The following is a 15,000-nucleotide window of genomic DNA, read 5'->3' on the forward strand; positions in this document are numbered from 1 at the left end:
ATTTTCGTAATTATGTGATGAACAGAACTCACATAGATCATGAAAACACCTACAGTCAAAACTCCTACAAAGTCATTATTTGGATATTTCATCTGTGCAACTTATCACAATGCAGTATTTTTGAGTGTTATTACAGCGAATGAAATCATGCACACTTCCTGTTCACGTCACATCAAGGCGCCTGGGTAATCAAAACATACCTAGCTTCCTGTCAGGGCTTTGCTAGCTTATCCTAAACACAGGCCTACAGAAGGATAAGGAGGTTTGCTGTCATCAAATTAGGTATGGAAATGGAAGTTTGGAATGAAAAAAACAGCACAACACAGCAGCAGAAACTAACGTTGGTGAGTGTACTTCGGCGCATCTACTTTTTGCTATTGAATGACTGACATGCCCATCAGGATACACTAGTAACTAGCTCTTCCAGTGATAATATTAGCAGTAAACAGAAGTGATCCAGGTGTTTTTTCATGAAAATAGTTAACTTGGAAGCGACTGGTCTTCTTGTTGAAAATATACTTAGATCCTCAATTTAAACTCTGAGAGTCAAAGAGCGCATCCGTGAAAGGCTTTTTCTCCATTCGAATGGGTTAAAGTGCCATTTTTCGCTAAAGTAACTTCAGAATGGAAGAGGATAAAAGCATGCCGTAAAGAACAAGCCCTAACATGTGTCTGTGGGTCTAAGATAAAATATTCGGTGGCTGTTCGAAAATGACATAAAATGATGAAACTGGCTGGGAGTCTTGTGCTAACATTTCAAAAAACACCTGGTAGTCAATGTGTTAAAAAGAACAAAAGAATGAACAAACCTAGGCTATGAAGATTGAAACAAAAATGTATGCACTTATTTTTTATAAATGGCAAATTATCAATTTTTAATTGACAAATAAAAAAGTGTGCATACATCTTTGTTGCAATCTTTACAGACACACAGAGAGAAGGATATCAAACATTTTTTTAAAAGCATCAAAACAACATTACACTCAGTTAATGCTTTTATACAAAGTAACATAGAAAGAAACAAGAAAGAAAGAAACAAGAAAGAAAGAAAGAAAGAAACAAACAAACAAACAAAGAAAGAAAGAAACAAAGAAAGAAAGAAAGAAAGGTAATATTTATGAATATGCTGTAGATGGAAGAAAGGATGGGCAAAAAAATCTCAAATGCCCAATGCTTCATGAAACATTTGCCTAAAACCTGAAACCTTTCAGCCCTGCATATAATTGGCAATAGGGAATGTGTCTGTTCCACTATGGCCATAATTGGCACAGTGACATTCGGGGGATGACTGAGGACTACAGGTGGAGGTGCCCCATGGGAGTAAAGTGAAATAAGTGGTCAGAGGAGGCAGGTCGAGGGCCCTGTGTCATGCCCAGCAGGAAGAGAACCAGAGAGGAAGACTTGAAATGGTATGTGATGCTGTCAGTATGCAGTTTTTTAACTTTCTTCACAGACAAAGTTTTTCATGACCTTAAGTGAATATTCCATTCCAACATCACCCTAACTGTGTTGAAGTCAGCATACAACTTCTAGGAGTAAATATAAAATATTAATCCAAGATTTCCATGACCATGGGAACCCGTCTTTATCGGCATGACAGGTTGGTTTTTTTGTGGATTGGAAGCCAAAATGTCTGCTAGAAAACTAGGGAGGCGACCCGTTTCTCAGTGTGCATGAAGGCACATTCAGAACTGCCTATCAACCTGTTTGATGTTGGTGAAACGCTGAAATGGCTGTGGACGTTTTAACGTCTAAAAGGTGCACCGTGTAATATTTTTAGAAGTTAATTTCCCGAATCCATGCTCCCCATTCACAAATGTTACCTTTTTAAAAAATACTTTTTAAACAAATAACAAATACTTAAGTATTCGATATGGCCGGGAAAATTGCACTTTTCAGACATGAAAAGGGGGATCTTCTCCAGGGTCCGCCATTTTGAATTTCCAGAAATAGACATTTTTAGCTGCAAAAGTTACTTCGCTTTGGTCATAGTAGTAAATACTTATTACTTAGTAAATATTCATTAACAGATCAAATTTGGAACAAGGCAGCACAATTTCAATGAGAAGCATAGTTGCAATACCTATTCTGGCCACAATCTTACACAGTGCTAGCCTGGCTCTCACGCAGACCCTTCGTGCATCTTTGTTAAACTTCGTGAGCTCGCACGAGGGTCTGGAAATCTTAGACGAGCTGAAACGGCATCAGATATTTCATGGTCGGTCCAACCAAAATTGCGGGGCGGGGTATATACAAGTCAGTGGTTGAAGTAGTAGTGATTTTTTTTAAAAAAGCCACGTGAATTCTCCAATCAAGTTCGAGCTGTTTTGAACATACCCGCGCCTTTCCAGAGCTAAGCGATTGTCAATGTTCCAGATGGTTGGTAACAACCATCGCGTGAGAACCAGGTTTACACAGTGCACCTTTAACGAAACCTTTACTTAGTGTTGTTTTGAACGTACACATGCAAAATAAAACATGAAAATGAATTTTTAATCTCCATATGAACAGGGGGTCGTCATAGGTCCCAAATTCCACGTGTTCCTTGCCTGTGACCATTTATAAATAATGTAACACTTCAGAATCAAGACAAGTAAACAACTCCAGTAGTGACAAAAGGTCACTCTGGCAATGTGCCGACTGTCATCATCCTGCCCCTCTAGTCTGCCTCTTCCCTGCCCCTTCTGGCCTCCCCAACACTCCCTCCTCCCACTTCTTCCATCACTTCTCCACCCTCTCCCTCCGAGTCACCCATTCGCCTTTCCTCTCCCTTCTTCCATCCATCCATCCATCTTTTCCCTCCGTTTTTTTCTCTCCCTTCCTTCCTCTATCTATCAATTCCTCCCTCTCCATCACCAGTCTTCTCTTCTCTTCCCAACCCACCCCATAGTCACTCCCTCCCTCTCTCCCACCCCATAGACTCCCTCCATCCCTCCCTCTCTCTCTCTCCCAGCCCCAAGACACCCCCATCCCTCTCTCCCTCCCTCCCCCTGGTCACCTCTTCTCGAGCGGCTCCACACCTCATCTTCCACTGGCTGAATGACCTCATCATCTCCAGCCGCTCCCGCTGTCTGTCAAGGGCCAGGCTCAGGTTCTTAATCACCTGCCAGTAGGAAGCAGAGAAGCAAAAACAACAACAACCACCACCACCATTGGATGAATTTAGTGTATTGGTGGGGGTGATGGAGCAAAATAAGGGTGGAGGGGGATTGTTTTTGTGGGACACAAAACACTCAAATTCATCTGGCAGATAGTAATGCAATGCCAGTGGATGCGATGCACCAAACTTTCTGGTGGGAAATTACCATGGCAGCAGTGGAGCAAAACAGCCTAATCAGCTGTCAGTTATGCCAAAATGTGACAGGCTCGAAGAGTGTATATTAGCTACGTTGTTTTTTTTTTTTTAAAGAATTGTAGATCCACTCCAGTCATTTGAGTCAATGTTGCATCCCCTAAAGCATCTCTGCTTTAAACAGCCTCCAAAGCAGGGGATACAAAGGGGATACAATATGACGCCTAGACACATAAATTAACTAAGAAAGAAAAACTGCTGACACACTGAGCACTTTCACGGTTTCATCTTGTGCCTTTCACAAGATCACCCAAGTAGCGAACTGAAATGTTGGTGAAATACAATTATAGCAGCGACACGTTTCATAAAATTACCTCAGCCATTATATTACCATATTACAGCCATTTGAAAAACATGGCACATGCATAAGGTTTTAAATGCATCTAACGTTTTCTTATGTAAAGTCTAACATTGCAATTATTATTACCTTGAACGATAACTGAGTATGTGCTATATATAAACTGATGAATTGATTCATTTAATAGCAACACACATACCTCATCCTTCCGCTGGCTGGAGATCTCGTAGGTGTGCAAAAGGTCGCGGAGGCTGTCCATCTCTGCGTTCTGGGCAGCCATGTTAGCCGCGTGGGCCTCCCTCTCCTTCCTCAGGACCAGCTTGTGCTGCTCGGCAAACGCCAACTTCCACTTCCTCAGTTCCATCAGCACGTTGGTCTGGCCAGGACAGAGCAGGGGCGAAAAATGTGTTTAAAAAACGTTTAGGGGGCTTACATACTCAACACGAGCTAACATGCGTCACTTTGGAGAATGCAATAGCCTGCATAAAGAAGGTGTTTTGGCACAGTCATTGGTTTTGGTACATTGTCCCAAGCATGTTGCCTCGTTCTCCACAGTGACGCAAGTATCGCCCTCAATGTCGAAGGCTGTTACATGCGTGTCAAGTGTGAAAAAAACGTTGGACACGTTTTGCTATGCATGGCGCATATATGGCAGCCAAACCATAGTGCTGCTTAGCCTTGTGGTCACATTAGGATGCCTCGACTACAGTGAGTAAGACACCTTACACTTATGTGCTGCTTCTAGAAACATTTCCACAGTTAAGTAATTTAAAGTGTAAAGTCAAAAATGACAAGGTTTGAAGCAAATTGTCATAACTGTTGAAGACTGAAGTTGGCATTAGAAAAATGTCCACATGGGAGAAACAGCGAGAGAGAGAGAGAGAGAGAGAGAGAGAGAGAGAGAGAGAGAGAGAGAGAGAGAGAGAGAGAGAGAGAGAGAGAGAGAGAAAGAAACTTAACATTAATAATAATAATAATAATATGAAAAAAATACAACAACAACCTTCAGGTCACTGCTCCACATATCCAAGAGGTTCTCCATTCTGGACATGTTCTCCTCAGAAACGGACACCTCGGTCTCCACAGTAAAGACCGCATCAGCGATGTCGGACCTGGGCGTGACCACTGCTGAACGCGGTGACGGGGACCTTCGTAGGCGCTCACTGCCTGGAGATCTACGCATCATCTCCAAGTCTGACATAACAAAACAAAAGAATAGGTTTGGAGGGCTGTGGCGCTGTTTTTTTAAATAGATTGTTTAAGCCTTTATTCATACAGTAAAGTTTGACAGTGTGACAGGAAATAAGAGAGAGAGAAAAGAGAGAGAGAGAGAGAGAGAGAGAGAGAGAGAGAAAGGAGAGAGAGAGAGAGAGAGAGAGAGAGAGAGAATTGAGACATCAGCTTAAGCTCAGAACCAGACCTGGTCCACAGGGATAACAGTGCAGTGCCTTAATTTTTTTCTGAGCCACAGCCAAGCCATGCGGTATTATTCTTGACGTGTAGGTTACTAAAGGTGCTCTTTGGTAAAAGATGAGAAAAAATGAAAATGATTGAACAAATATGATTTAGCCGACAGATTAAGGCTATTTTAACTTTTTCTGAAGAGTGACTTGGAGGAGGATACTTCATCTTGAATTTATAAAGAATATTAGAAGATAAAGAGAAAGGTGAAACTCAAGCAGTTAACTCAATGGGAGGTGGGACATGACCATATTTCAATAAATGGTAGAATGCCACGTTAAAAAGCAGGGGGTGGCCCTAACGTGGTGCTAACGGTAGGGCACTCGTCTGCTACGCGGCTCACCCAGGTTTGATTCCGGCCCGGGTCCTTTGCCGACCCTTCCCCGTCTCTCTCTCACAACTCGCTTCCTGTCCAACTCTTCACTGCACTGTCATAATAAAGGCCAAAAATCCACGCCCCAACCCCCGCAACATTTTTAAAAAATCTAGGTGCACTACCTTCTGTTGCCTCGAGCCGAGGGGAATGCTGATGGTGGTGGGGACTCGCTCGAGCAGATGCCACACCTCTGCCTGTCCCTGAGTGCCTTCCACTGTCCTCTGGCACATTACAAAGACACAGACATGACAAAAGCAGACAGTGAAAGAGGAGAAAGGGGCAAGGAGCTTATTTGACACCATTTCTTCTCGGCTAAAGTAACACCACAGTTGACTGAACAACCATTTATGTTTTTCCAAAGGTGAGTGAAGCGCACAGTACAAATTCCAACCTTCAGTAGCCCGGGATGTCTGTCCCTGAGTCAGAGGGTGGTTTTGTGACAGCCCAGACAGTGGAGACGGCTGAAGCAGTTGAGAACCGTTCGGCTCAAACTTGGGGGTCACTACAGCGTGCCGAAGAAGTTGCTCATACTCATCCTGATCAAAAACACACACACACACACACACACACACACACACACACACACACACACACACACACACACACACACGTTACTACTGAGTAGTAGACCTAATCCAACGAATAACCCCCACAGACACACATGAGTTAAACTGCCATCTCTTGACTGCTAATGGGTGAAGATCTACATTTAAGCACAAAATCACAACACCTCCAAAGACCTGCCACCTGCACTACACAACTCACCTGTAGCTCGGAGGACACAGAGCTCCCCCGGTCCGAATCTTGAGGCAGGGCTGGACTACCCGGTTCCTCCTCATCAGAAGACATCTAGTGACAGCATGAAGGCAGAAAGTCAGTCACCAATTGCGCTCCCTGTTACCCAAAGCTCATCAGTTCCTACACGCTCATGTTTACGTTTAGTACATTCGAATATGTCGTATTACAGGTTTAACAACATGGCGAATCATTTAACTTCCAGCTAATTCGTGATAAGACAACGCCCACGTTATAGTATTCGCAAAAGATGACTTGAGGCAACGTTGACACAACATACATAACTGTAGGTGATATAAATTGGATCCATTTCTGTCCATCGTTTTCTTTTGCTGGAGAATATTCTGTGCTCTGTCCCTCCCTGAGGGACGTTAGCTGCCAAGCAGTTGTCCTAGCTTCATCGTCATCAAATTAATATGGCGTTTAGTATAATCCATCTAATAACAGTTTGCTAGTGAGCAACGCAAGCTAATCATGTACAGCTAACCGCGTTGTTTATTGCTAACGAGACAACTTGAGTAACTACGACTGTAGACGTAGAATAATTAGCCAGGTTGCTAACTTCTCATGTATCATAGAACTACAATCTGGATGTGGAAAAACACTTGACAATATTCCCAGATCACGCTCATTACTAGCGCTACATAGCTTTTAATTCATGTTCAAAATCGTACCTTTTGGCACACGTGTCGTCTGCGTCTGCGACTTGTGCTCTATTTCTTTAGAAGAAGTGTGAGCACAGAGAAAAGTGTAAATCTGTATCCACAACTTTTCAAACTGGCCGTTTCAAATTGTTAGCTACCCGAGAAAGCCCAACGTTGATTGGTTGCGATTTTCCACCCCATCATCTTCGTTGCTTGTGGTTGGCTGGAATGTTACCATGGGTACATAAACGGAAAAGGTTCTCTTTACTGTGTACACAGACAGAGCAATCTCTGCAGTGCTGCAGGAAAACACAAAACACATCTGATGGTTTGTTGAAGTAGCCAACAGTATTTTGCCTAAATATTAGTGTTTATTTTGTGTTCGTCTTAGTATATAATGTCAGAGGAAGTAGAAAGGTCCTCTATTGTATGTATAACCTAATATTTTACTGCATGCTTTCAGTTGCTAGACTATAGGCTTATTCATTCATTCATTCATTCATTAATTCATTCATTCATTCATTCATTCATTCATTCATTCATTCATTCATTCAAAATGCATGTATTTATTTATTTATTTATTTATCTATCTATTTACCCTGGCCTATTTATTTAGCCTATTAATTTTGTGCATTTATTTTGTTTATTTCAACAGACCTAGGCCTACCTACCTACTGTATAGGCCTACTGCTCCCACATTGACACAGCTCACACATATTCACTCTCTCCAAACAGAACTGTTGGAATTCACTTCATTGCATCCTACAAGTCAATCTGTTCCAGAACAATAGTCACAATCCATTAGTTTTCACCTTGTGGTGTTTCAGCCCATAGGCCTATAGGCTACAATTTCGACTGCTGGCAGGCAGAGGACAAAAACAATGAAAGAAGTTGGACTTTAAGGTTAATTGAGTTGGATATGCTAGGCCTATAGTGTGTTTTGTTGTGTCTGAAAGGTGCTGTTTTGCTAGATGGATCCTTAAGAAACTAGGCCTACTCAACACCATGAAAAACGATTAGCAACACAATAATCATAATGCAGCCTGCAGTAGATTAAAGTAGGCTAAGAGACATGGCAATTGGCATTGCTCAGTCAGTCAGTTCAATTTCTTCTGATTCTTCAAATGGGCATTTTTATTGTAATGGTTTGCTCGCAGCCAGGTTCTTTGGAAATCTGTGTGGGAAAGATGCTCTCCCCTATACTCAATATCTCTGCCTTGTTCTTCATTCTTGAAATACATTGTGTTGTTTGTTTACTGTATTCTTGAGGGTTGTTTGTATGTTTCTGGTGATGGTGTTGGTCACTGATGCTGATGTGCAACAAAATCAACAACAATAATAATAATTATAATAGCGATAATAATAGTGATAATCATAGTCATAGGTGTGGTGAATGGGTAATGCACCATTTCACTTTTGCAAGGGTTTCCCTGAGTGGCCACAGCTGTCAGAGAGTGCAGGGCTGCAATGCAACTTGCCACCTCTCAATGTGATCAGAAGGGTATTTATCACAGCCAGGCCCAGCAACCCGACAGCCAGTAAATTATTTGGCTTTGAGGGACTTTCTATCACAAAGTCCTCCATTTCTATTTGAGCCCCCGCCAGCTCACAAACGCAGGATGCCTTTGTCAATGTCCGAGGAAAAGAGAGCAAATGGAAGAAAGAAGCTCAGCCGGTGTCGTCACAAATCTCTACCATCCCTGGCTGTTCATTTTCATGAGCAGGGCATCTGTCTCTGGTGTGTGTGTGTGTGTGTGTGTGTGTGTGTGTGTGTGTGTGTGTGTGTGTGTGTGTGTGTGTGTGTGTGTGTGTGTGTGTGAGTGTGTGTGTGAGAGAGAGAGAGACAGAGAGAGAGAGAGAGAGAGAGAGAGAGAGAGAGAGAGAGAGAGAGAGAGAGAGAGAGAGAGAGACAGAATGTGTGTGTGTGCGCGCAAATGTGTGTGTGTGCATGCGTGCGTGCATGCGTGTGTGTGACCCTTCAATAAAACAACCAGTGTGAGGATCGTTTGCCCATTTCACAGAATAGGTTATAGATAGGGCTGAGGTCAGAGGGTGAGAAGTGCTTGAACACATTTGCTTGCAGGTCTGCTGAAGGGAAAAAAAGCATGGCAGATGGTTTAGACAGATAATGTAGGCCTATATTGTTGCTGTGGGATAGTCTGATCCTATCACCTGTTTCTCACACTGAATGTGTTACATTCAAAATGCCATAGGCCTACTAGACAAAAATACTTGACACAAAGATGCAAATTACTACCCATTTTTGTGACAATATAGGTAGGCTACTGTATTTTCAGTCACAAAGAAGATGCTCAAAATGTGTATGCATTTATTGAAAGTTAGCCAGTAGACTTGCTATATAGGCCTGCTTAATTGGCTTGTTGCCCTCCAACAAATGTGTTCTCTTTCCAACAGTCCGTAAAGCGCTGAGTGAAATCTCCGGGCGTGAGAAGTGGATTCTAATACGTGCAGCACTGTATGTGTCTCTATAGAGATCAACCTGACTTCTTTCATTCTCGACAGATATAATTAGATTCCTGACATGCCGAGTATCTTTACACGCGTACTGTGATACATACGATGGCGTGCTCTAAAAATGGAAAGCATGAGAGGCTTCTACGCACGTTCCTTCCCGGCCCCCCTCGTAAATGAAAATAGCACGGTGGAAGACTGCGTTCGGCTGTGGTCTCTCATTAAGATAAGTGCTGCTGGGCTCTCCATCATTTGTACCATAAATGTAGCCCACTTGCCAACAGTGAATGGAAGAGTGCTTCGGCCTGAGGTCACAGACTGTATGAATCACCACATTTAGAGGACAAAAAGAGAGGCCTCTCCTTTCTCCCTCTTTTTGTGCGTAAGAGAGCTTGTTTCCCTCCCTCTGTGTGTGTGTGTGTGTGTGTGTGTGTGTGTGTGTGTGTGTGTGTGTGTGTGTGTGTGTGTGTGTGTGTGTGTGTGTGTGTGTGTGTGTGTGTGTGTGTGTGTGTTTAAGCATGGATACACTTCTTAAGATGCCTTGCCATGTATGTTTCTTTGTGTTTGCCATGCAGTATAGTGACACCATACATGCATGCAAGTGCACGAAGTAGGCTACTTTTTAAAAAAAAGGTGAAATGATGCACTGTGTTCTTTGTTAGATTAAAAGTCCCGGTGGAGGGGTGCCAATCATGGTGGGTCCTTGGCAGTGTAGGAAGCCAGCTGTGCGCTTTTCATTCTGCCACCCCCCCCTCATGGGGCCTCTGCAGCATCAGAGACCCAGGGGGATCCTGCACCAGGACCCTGGACAGCGCCATACCAGCACCAGCTCCAACACCAGCAACTTCAGCACCAGCTGCAAAGCCAATGACCTAGTGAAGGTACAGTCAGCATTTTCAATTTGAACTTTTTTTTGTAAGGATGGCACACCTGGGAGCAAGTGTTGTTGCTTTTAGAGCAGGGGGGAAAGCTTTTTCATTCGAGGGGCCACTTTAAATTTCATTGAGTCTTCCAAGGCCTGTATTATGAACACAGCAGGATTTCCCCCTGCACTTTAGGCCCACATTGAAGGCGCCCACCTTTGCAACAGACCCCATCTTCACTAGGTCTCCTGAAAACATGACTTAATTGTATTGCAACTATCATTTCTAATATTTCTTGAGAAAAAGGAGTAGCAACAGCATAATATTAAATTTATGTCGGGGGCCAGATAAGACGGACCCCAGGCCCTCGAGACCAGAGGTGTCAAAAGTAAAAGTAAAAGTAAAAGGAAAAAAAAGTTAAAAAAATAAATAAAAAAAAACTGTTTCCTTCCAGAATAGGTAACTTATCTGAGTAAATAGTAGACATGTGTACTTGTCTTACAAGCTGCTGTTTATGCACTAGTTGGATCAAGTTTGTGGTTGGTCCTTATAGGGTTTTTTATGTTTTTCAGTAACAACACTATGTCGTTAGTGACAATTGAATAAATGGAGTAACAGCTATAATATCATGTGCTAGTGTTGTAATTACACCACAAATGTAGGTTACACCTCACATTGACACCTCTGCTGGAGACATAGGTTTCCCATCTCTGGCTTAGAGCTTTGCATGTGTTGAGTAGGCTACTGTAAAAGTCCATGTTATGGCCTAGTTCATTTATTTCTTTATAATTTGTGATATAAAGCATCAGTTGATTAATTCAGTGGCAAGAGAGATGTGCAAATCCATTTCTGTCTTAAAATTTCGATGACACATTTTCTGCATTTCGTTTTGCAGCAACTTCCTCTCAGCATCTCATCACGGTTGCTATGCCACAGCAACTTTTGCCATTTTGGCATTTATTCACAGAACAGTTCACCCTCTGCCCATCCCCCACCCACTCCCACCATCACTGGAAAGGAGAAGACATTCTGCCAGAGAGGGCTGTGGGAGGTTGAAAGGTACCCATGTCACAACCACTTCACTGCTAATTTGGGGGAAAAAAAGACAAGACAAGAAAATGAAAGAAAAGAAAAGGAAAGGAAAGGAAAGAAAAGAAAAGGGGAAAATAAAGGCACTAATTTCGGTCACAGTGCCAGTGAAATATTGCATAATCCTACAAAGGCATAGTCGGCCAATTATGTCACTTGTGGAAGTGAGGATGGAAAGTTCATATGAGCAAAAAAAAATAAACCCATCACTATAGATAGATAGATAGATAGATAGATAGATAGATAGATAGATAGATAGATAGATAGATAGATAGATAGATAGATAGATAGATAGATAGATAGATAGATAGATAGACAGACGGATGGATGGATGGATGGATGCAGCGTGGAACAGTAAGCTGAGGTTTAATATTATTTCAAATACGCAGTCTTCCCTAGTTGCGTCACGACCAGGTTGTAAAAACAAGGCAGATTTTCTTCAGGCTAGTCTCACTTTTTCAGCTTGGACGCTTTTTACCGACGCGCTCCCTGACACAGGCATGCACAGAGCGTGCGACGGTACCGACGCACGAGCGCAGTGGTTCTCTCTCCCATTCCACCCAACCACTTCTCTGTTCTGCTTTATTCCACTAGACAGGGTTTACCCGCATCAGGCCATTATATGCAGTTATTGATTCTCCTCTTACACACTCCGCTCTCTCTCTCTCTCTCTCTCTCTCTCTCTCTCTCTCTCTCTCTCTCTCTCTCTCTCTCTCTCTCTCTTGCCTTTCTTCAAGTAGCTCACTGCAGAGATAGAACTGCAACGGGGAAAGCCTTGCCGGCAGCAACTAGCCTACCTCAGTTTCTTGCAGTAAAAGGATACCACACTGATTCTTTACGCGCTATCAACAAGGCTTTTATAACAATGGGTTGCTATCGTTGCGCTTCCATCTACGTCGCACCTTAAAACGGTAAGCAATCTTCTTTCTCATGCAGATTTGGAGAACTCACGCAGCATCCATGGCTTTTAAAATGTTAGTCAATACGTGGTGTTTTCCTGCTGACCAGGAAAATCCTCACTGTTTTATGAGATTTGCCGAGTATACGCTTTGCCGCTAGACATGTTGCTCCGTGAAATCAAGAGCATCTCGCGGTTTTTAACTTTTACATGAGTGTCGGCTGTAGGGAGGATAGAGGCTACGGCATTATCGAGCCAACTGCCTTTTAAGCCCACTCAGCAATTTAGTCAGTGTTTTCCTGACGGACTACAAATGTGGTAGTAAATTGTCTGGGCTATACCCTACCTCGTCTAAGGTGGAAAATGCGCATGACCATTTTTGGTACTGGTCAGAATGGAAAATGCAGAAAAGATAGACTACTTTGGTATTCTTTCATGTTACTAGACTAAATGTTGCGAGAAATGTCAGCAGTTTCTTTTTGTTGACTAGGTGAGATGTGTTTATTTCATTCAGACGCACGGGATAGCCTATATAGACCAAAGATAATACTTTGGAACGCGTAAAAGTGTGTCTCTAAAGTCCCCGTCTCAAGTAGCTTCCGTGGCATCTAATGTGCACCGCACGACCACATCAGCCCGAGCCCGGGGCAATTTAAGCACTCTGCAGTGAGAGAGCGTGCGCATCTATCTGTTCATTTCTGTGCTAGACGCATAGTTATTTGAACGTGCCCATGTACCAAACCCCAACATGATAACACATGGAATCCAACAGTGTCCTAAAATGTCCTCTATTTTGTTAAAAAAGACCTTTCTTCCTGCACTTGATACTTTCCCCAAAACATGTCGCCAAATTCTGCATCCCATAAACGTCTATCAGGGTTTATTCTCCTTTCTCAATGTGGTTGTGAATTTTACGCCAATCAACAGCACCAGCAATACTAACCCAGATCATTAACATGAAGTGCAGTAACTGGGTGCAAACCATAGTTTGCATTGTGCTGCTTCAGTAGGCTACCTCTGGAAACCAGGCTTGGTACAGAGAAGTGGTGCTCCTTGAATGGTTGGGGGTCCAGCTCTCTATGGCTCAATGTTAAGGAATGATACTGTATAACGCCTGTGTGAGTTATAACACCTTTGCACCAATCAACCTGTCGTGTCGATGTGTACTGAGTTATTAGCTTGGTGATGCGCCAAAGGGATATATAAGACGTAAATGTTGTACTGTGGGACAATAGAGCTTCAGTGGATAGTTAATGAAATGTTGAATATAATTTATTAGAATTGGGGGGATACGAGTGCTACACTATTGGGCTTGGTAAAAACACACTCTGCAATCTCAGAAACCAGCAGTTCTGCGACACAATTACAAATGGGTTTATAGTCAGAGCAGGTGGCACTTCATCCATGAAATTCACGAAGAGTAGGCTATATCAATACTGCAAGGAATTAGGTTGATATCGCATAAAGTATTTTTATGTGTGTGTCAGTGTGTGTGGGTGAACTTTGTTCACATTGTTATTTGGGGTATGGACCTGAATGTGATGCATAGCATGGAGGAGTTGAAAGCAATGAAATGATTACAAGGAATTGCATTGTTATTACACATACTATAGGACATTACCAGTTAATTCATTATATTTGCTGCGAGATAGTATGCACTGATACAACCTTTTATGTTAAAGAATAGATTGTTCACATGTTTAGATTTTGAAACGCTTCAGAAGTTTAAGCAATTAAGGCCCAATCCATCCACCAACATGCATGTTGTTGTTTTCATTTGGTTATAGACAAGGTCTGAAATGGTTGATTTAATCTGTCGCTTGCTGTATTTCCATCTGTCTGATATCTCTGCAACTGTAAAATGTACATTTGAGTTATATAGTGTATATGTATTAACCCACAGTATATACATGGTTCAAATTGTGGCCATGCGCATTTAAGCGCACAATAGACTCATAACCTCTCTGTGTTATAGCCACTCCTTAAGTGCAATCAGAGTGTCATTGGAGGCTGGGCACTCAAGGTTGTATTCAAGATGGTGGCCCTTCATCAGCATACCTGCCATGACGAGGCTTTTACGTCGTAGACCAGAGCCTTCCTCAACTTCCCGTAAATCAGCGGCGGGCCGGTGTGACTCACCCATTTGGGTCCTTTTTATTCCTGGAAACTGGCCATTTAGCCACAACTCATTCTTAATAGGCTTTTTAGGGAATCTTGGCTTGTTCATCATAGAGGTAGCTAAAAAAAGGCTGTGTTGTTAAAAGCAGCATCATAAATTCATTGGGCAGCTTGATCACGGTGTTTCTTTATAGTATTATAAAGACAATTTTAGAGACAGACTCATATAAAGACAAAAATACGGTTAAGAAAATGAAGAGGTTTTTTTTCCCACGCAGAATGTTCCTAGGTTTTCAACACATTTCAAGTAATTATTCAGAGTGATTTGCACTGCATATTAACCAGGAAACTGTGCAGCGTGTGCCAAGATGTAAGCGGGATCCATTGCTCATGATGAGCTTTGCCATGGGACTGCTTGACCGGGCACTTCTCCTCCTTCTCCTCCTCCTCCTCTCTCTCCTCTCCCTCCTCTCTTTCTCACTCCTCTCTGGCTCCGCTGCGACCTGGCATGGCTGGGCGAACATATGTCCAGGGCTTAGATCAGAGAGCCTCTCGTTTGTTTGTGCGGGCTGGAGAAAAACCTCGCAGCTGTGGGCGCTTTGGTCTGATTGGGCTCCATCACTTTCCGTCTCTC

The 15,000-nt window shown here is 42.7% G+C and overlaps 2 protein-coding genes across 2 annotated transcripts in view; one reads left to right on the plus strand and one right to left on the minus strand.

Moving 5' to 3' along the window:
• poc5 (POC5 centriolar protein homolog (Chlamydomonas)) overlaps positions 1-7,070 on the minus strand; it is an 18,897-nt gene extending 11,827 nt beyond the window's left edge. Inside the window, exons 1-7 of the mRNA XM_063195249.1 lie at positions 6,957-7,070; positions 6,253-6,336; positions 5,879-6,023; positions 5,610-5,708; positions 4,654-4,844; positions 3,850-4,026; positions 2,999-3,103 (exon numbers count right to left, since the gene is read on the minus strand). Coding sequence (XP_063051319.1) covers positions 2,999-3,103; positions 3,850-4,026; positions 4,654-4,844; positions 5,610-5,708; positions 5,879-6,023; positions 6,253-6,336 — 801 coding nt within the window. The 5' untranslated portion in view covers positions 6,957-7,070. The remainder of the gene's footprint in view (positions 1-2,998; positions 3,104-3,849; positions 4,027-4,653; positions 4,845-5,609; positions 5,709-5,878; positions 6,024-6,252; positions 6,337-6,956) is intronic.
• A 5,120-nt stretch (positions 7,071-12,190) lies between these two features.
• Positions 12,191-15,000, plus strand: part of sv2ca (synaptic vesicle glycoprotein 2Ca) — an 88,445-nt gene continuing 85,635 nt past the window's right edge. The window contains exon 1 of the mRNA XM_063194441.1: positions 12,191-12,261. The gene's annotated coding sequence lies outside the window, so the exon portion shown is untranslated. The remainder of the gene's footprint in view (positions 12,262-15,000) is intronic.

The sequence above is a fragment of the Engraulis encrasicolus genome, chromosome 3, assembly GCF_034702125.1.
Source record: "Engraulis encrasicolus isolate BLACKSEA-1 chromosome 3, IST_EnEncr_1.0, whole genome shotgun sequence".
Lineage (NCBI taxonomy): Eukaryota > Metazoa > Chordata > Actinopteri > Clupeiformes > Engraulidae > Engraulis > Engraulis encrasicolus.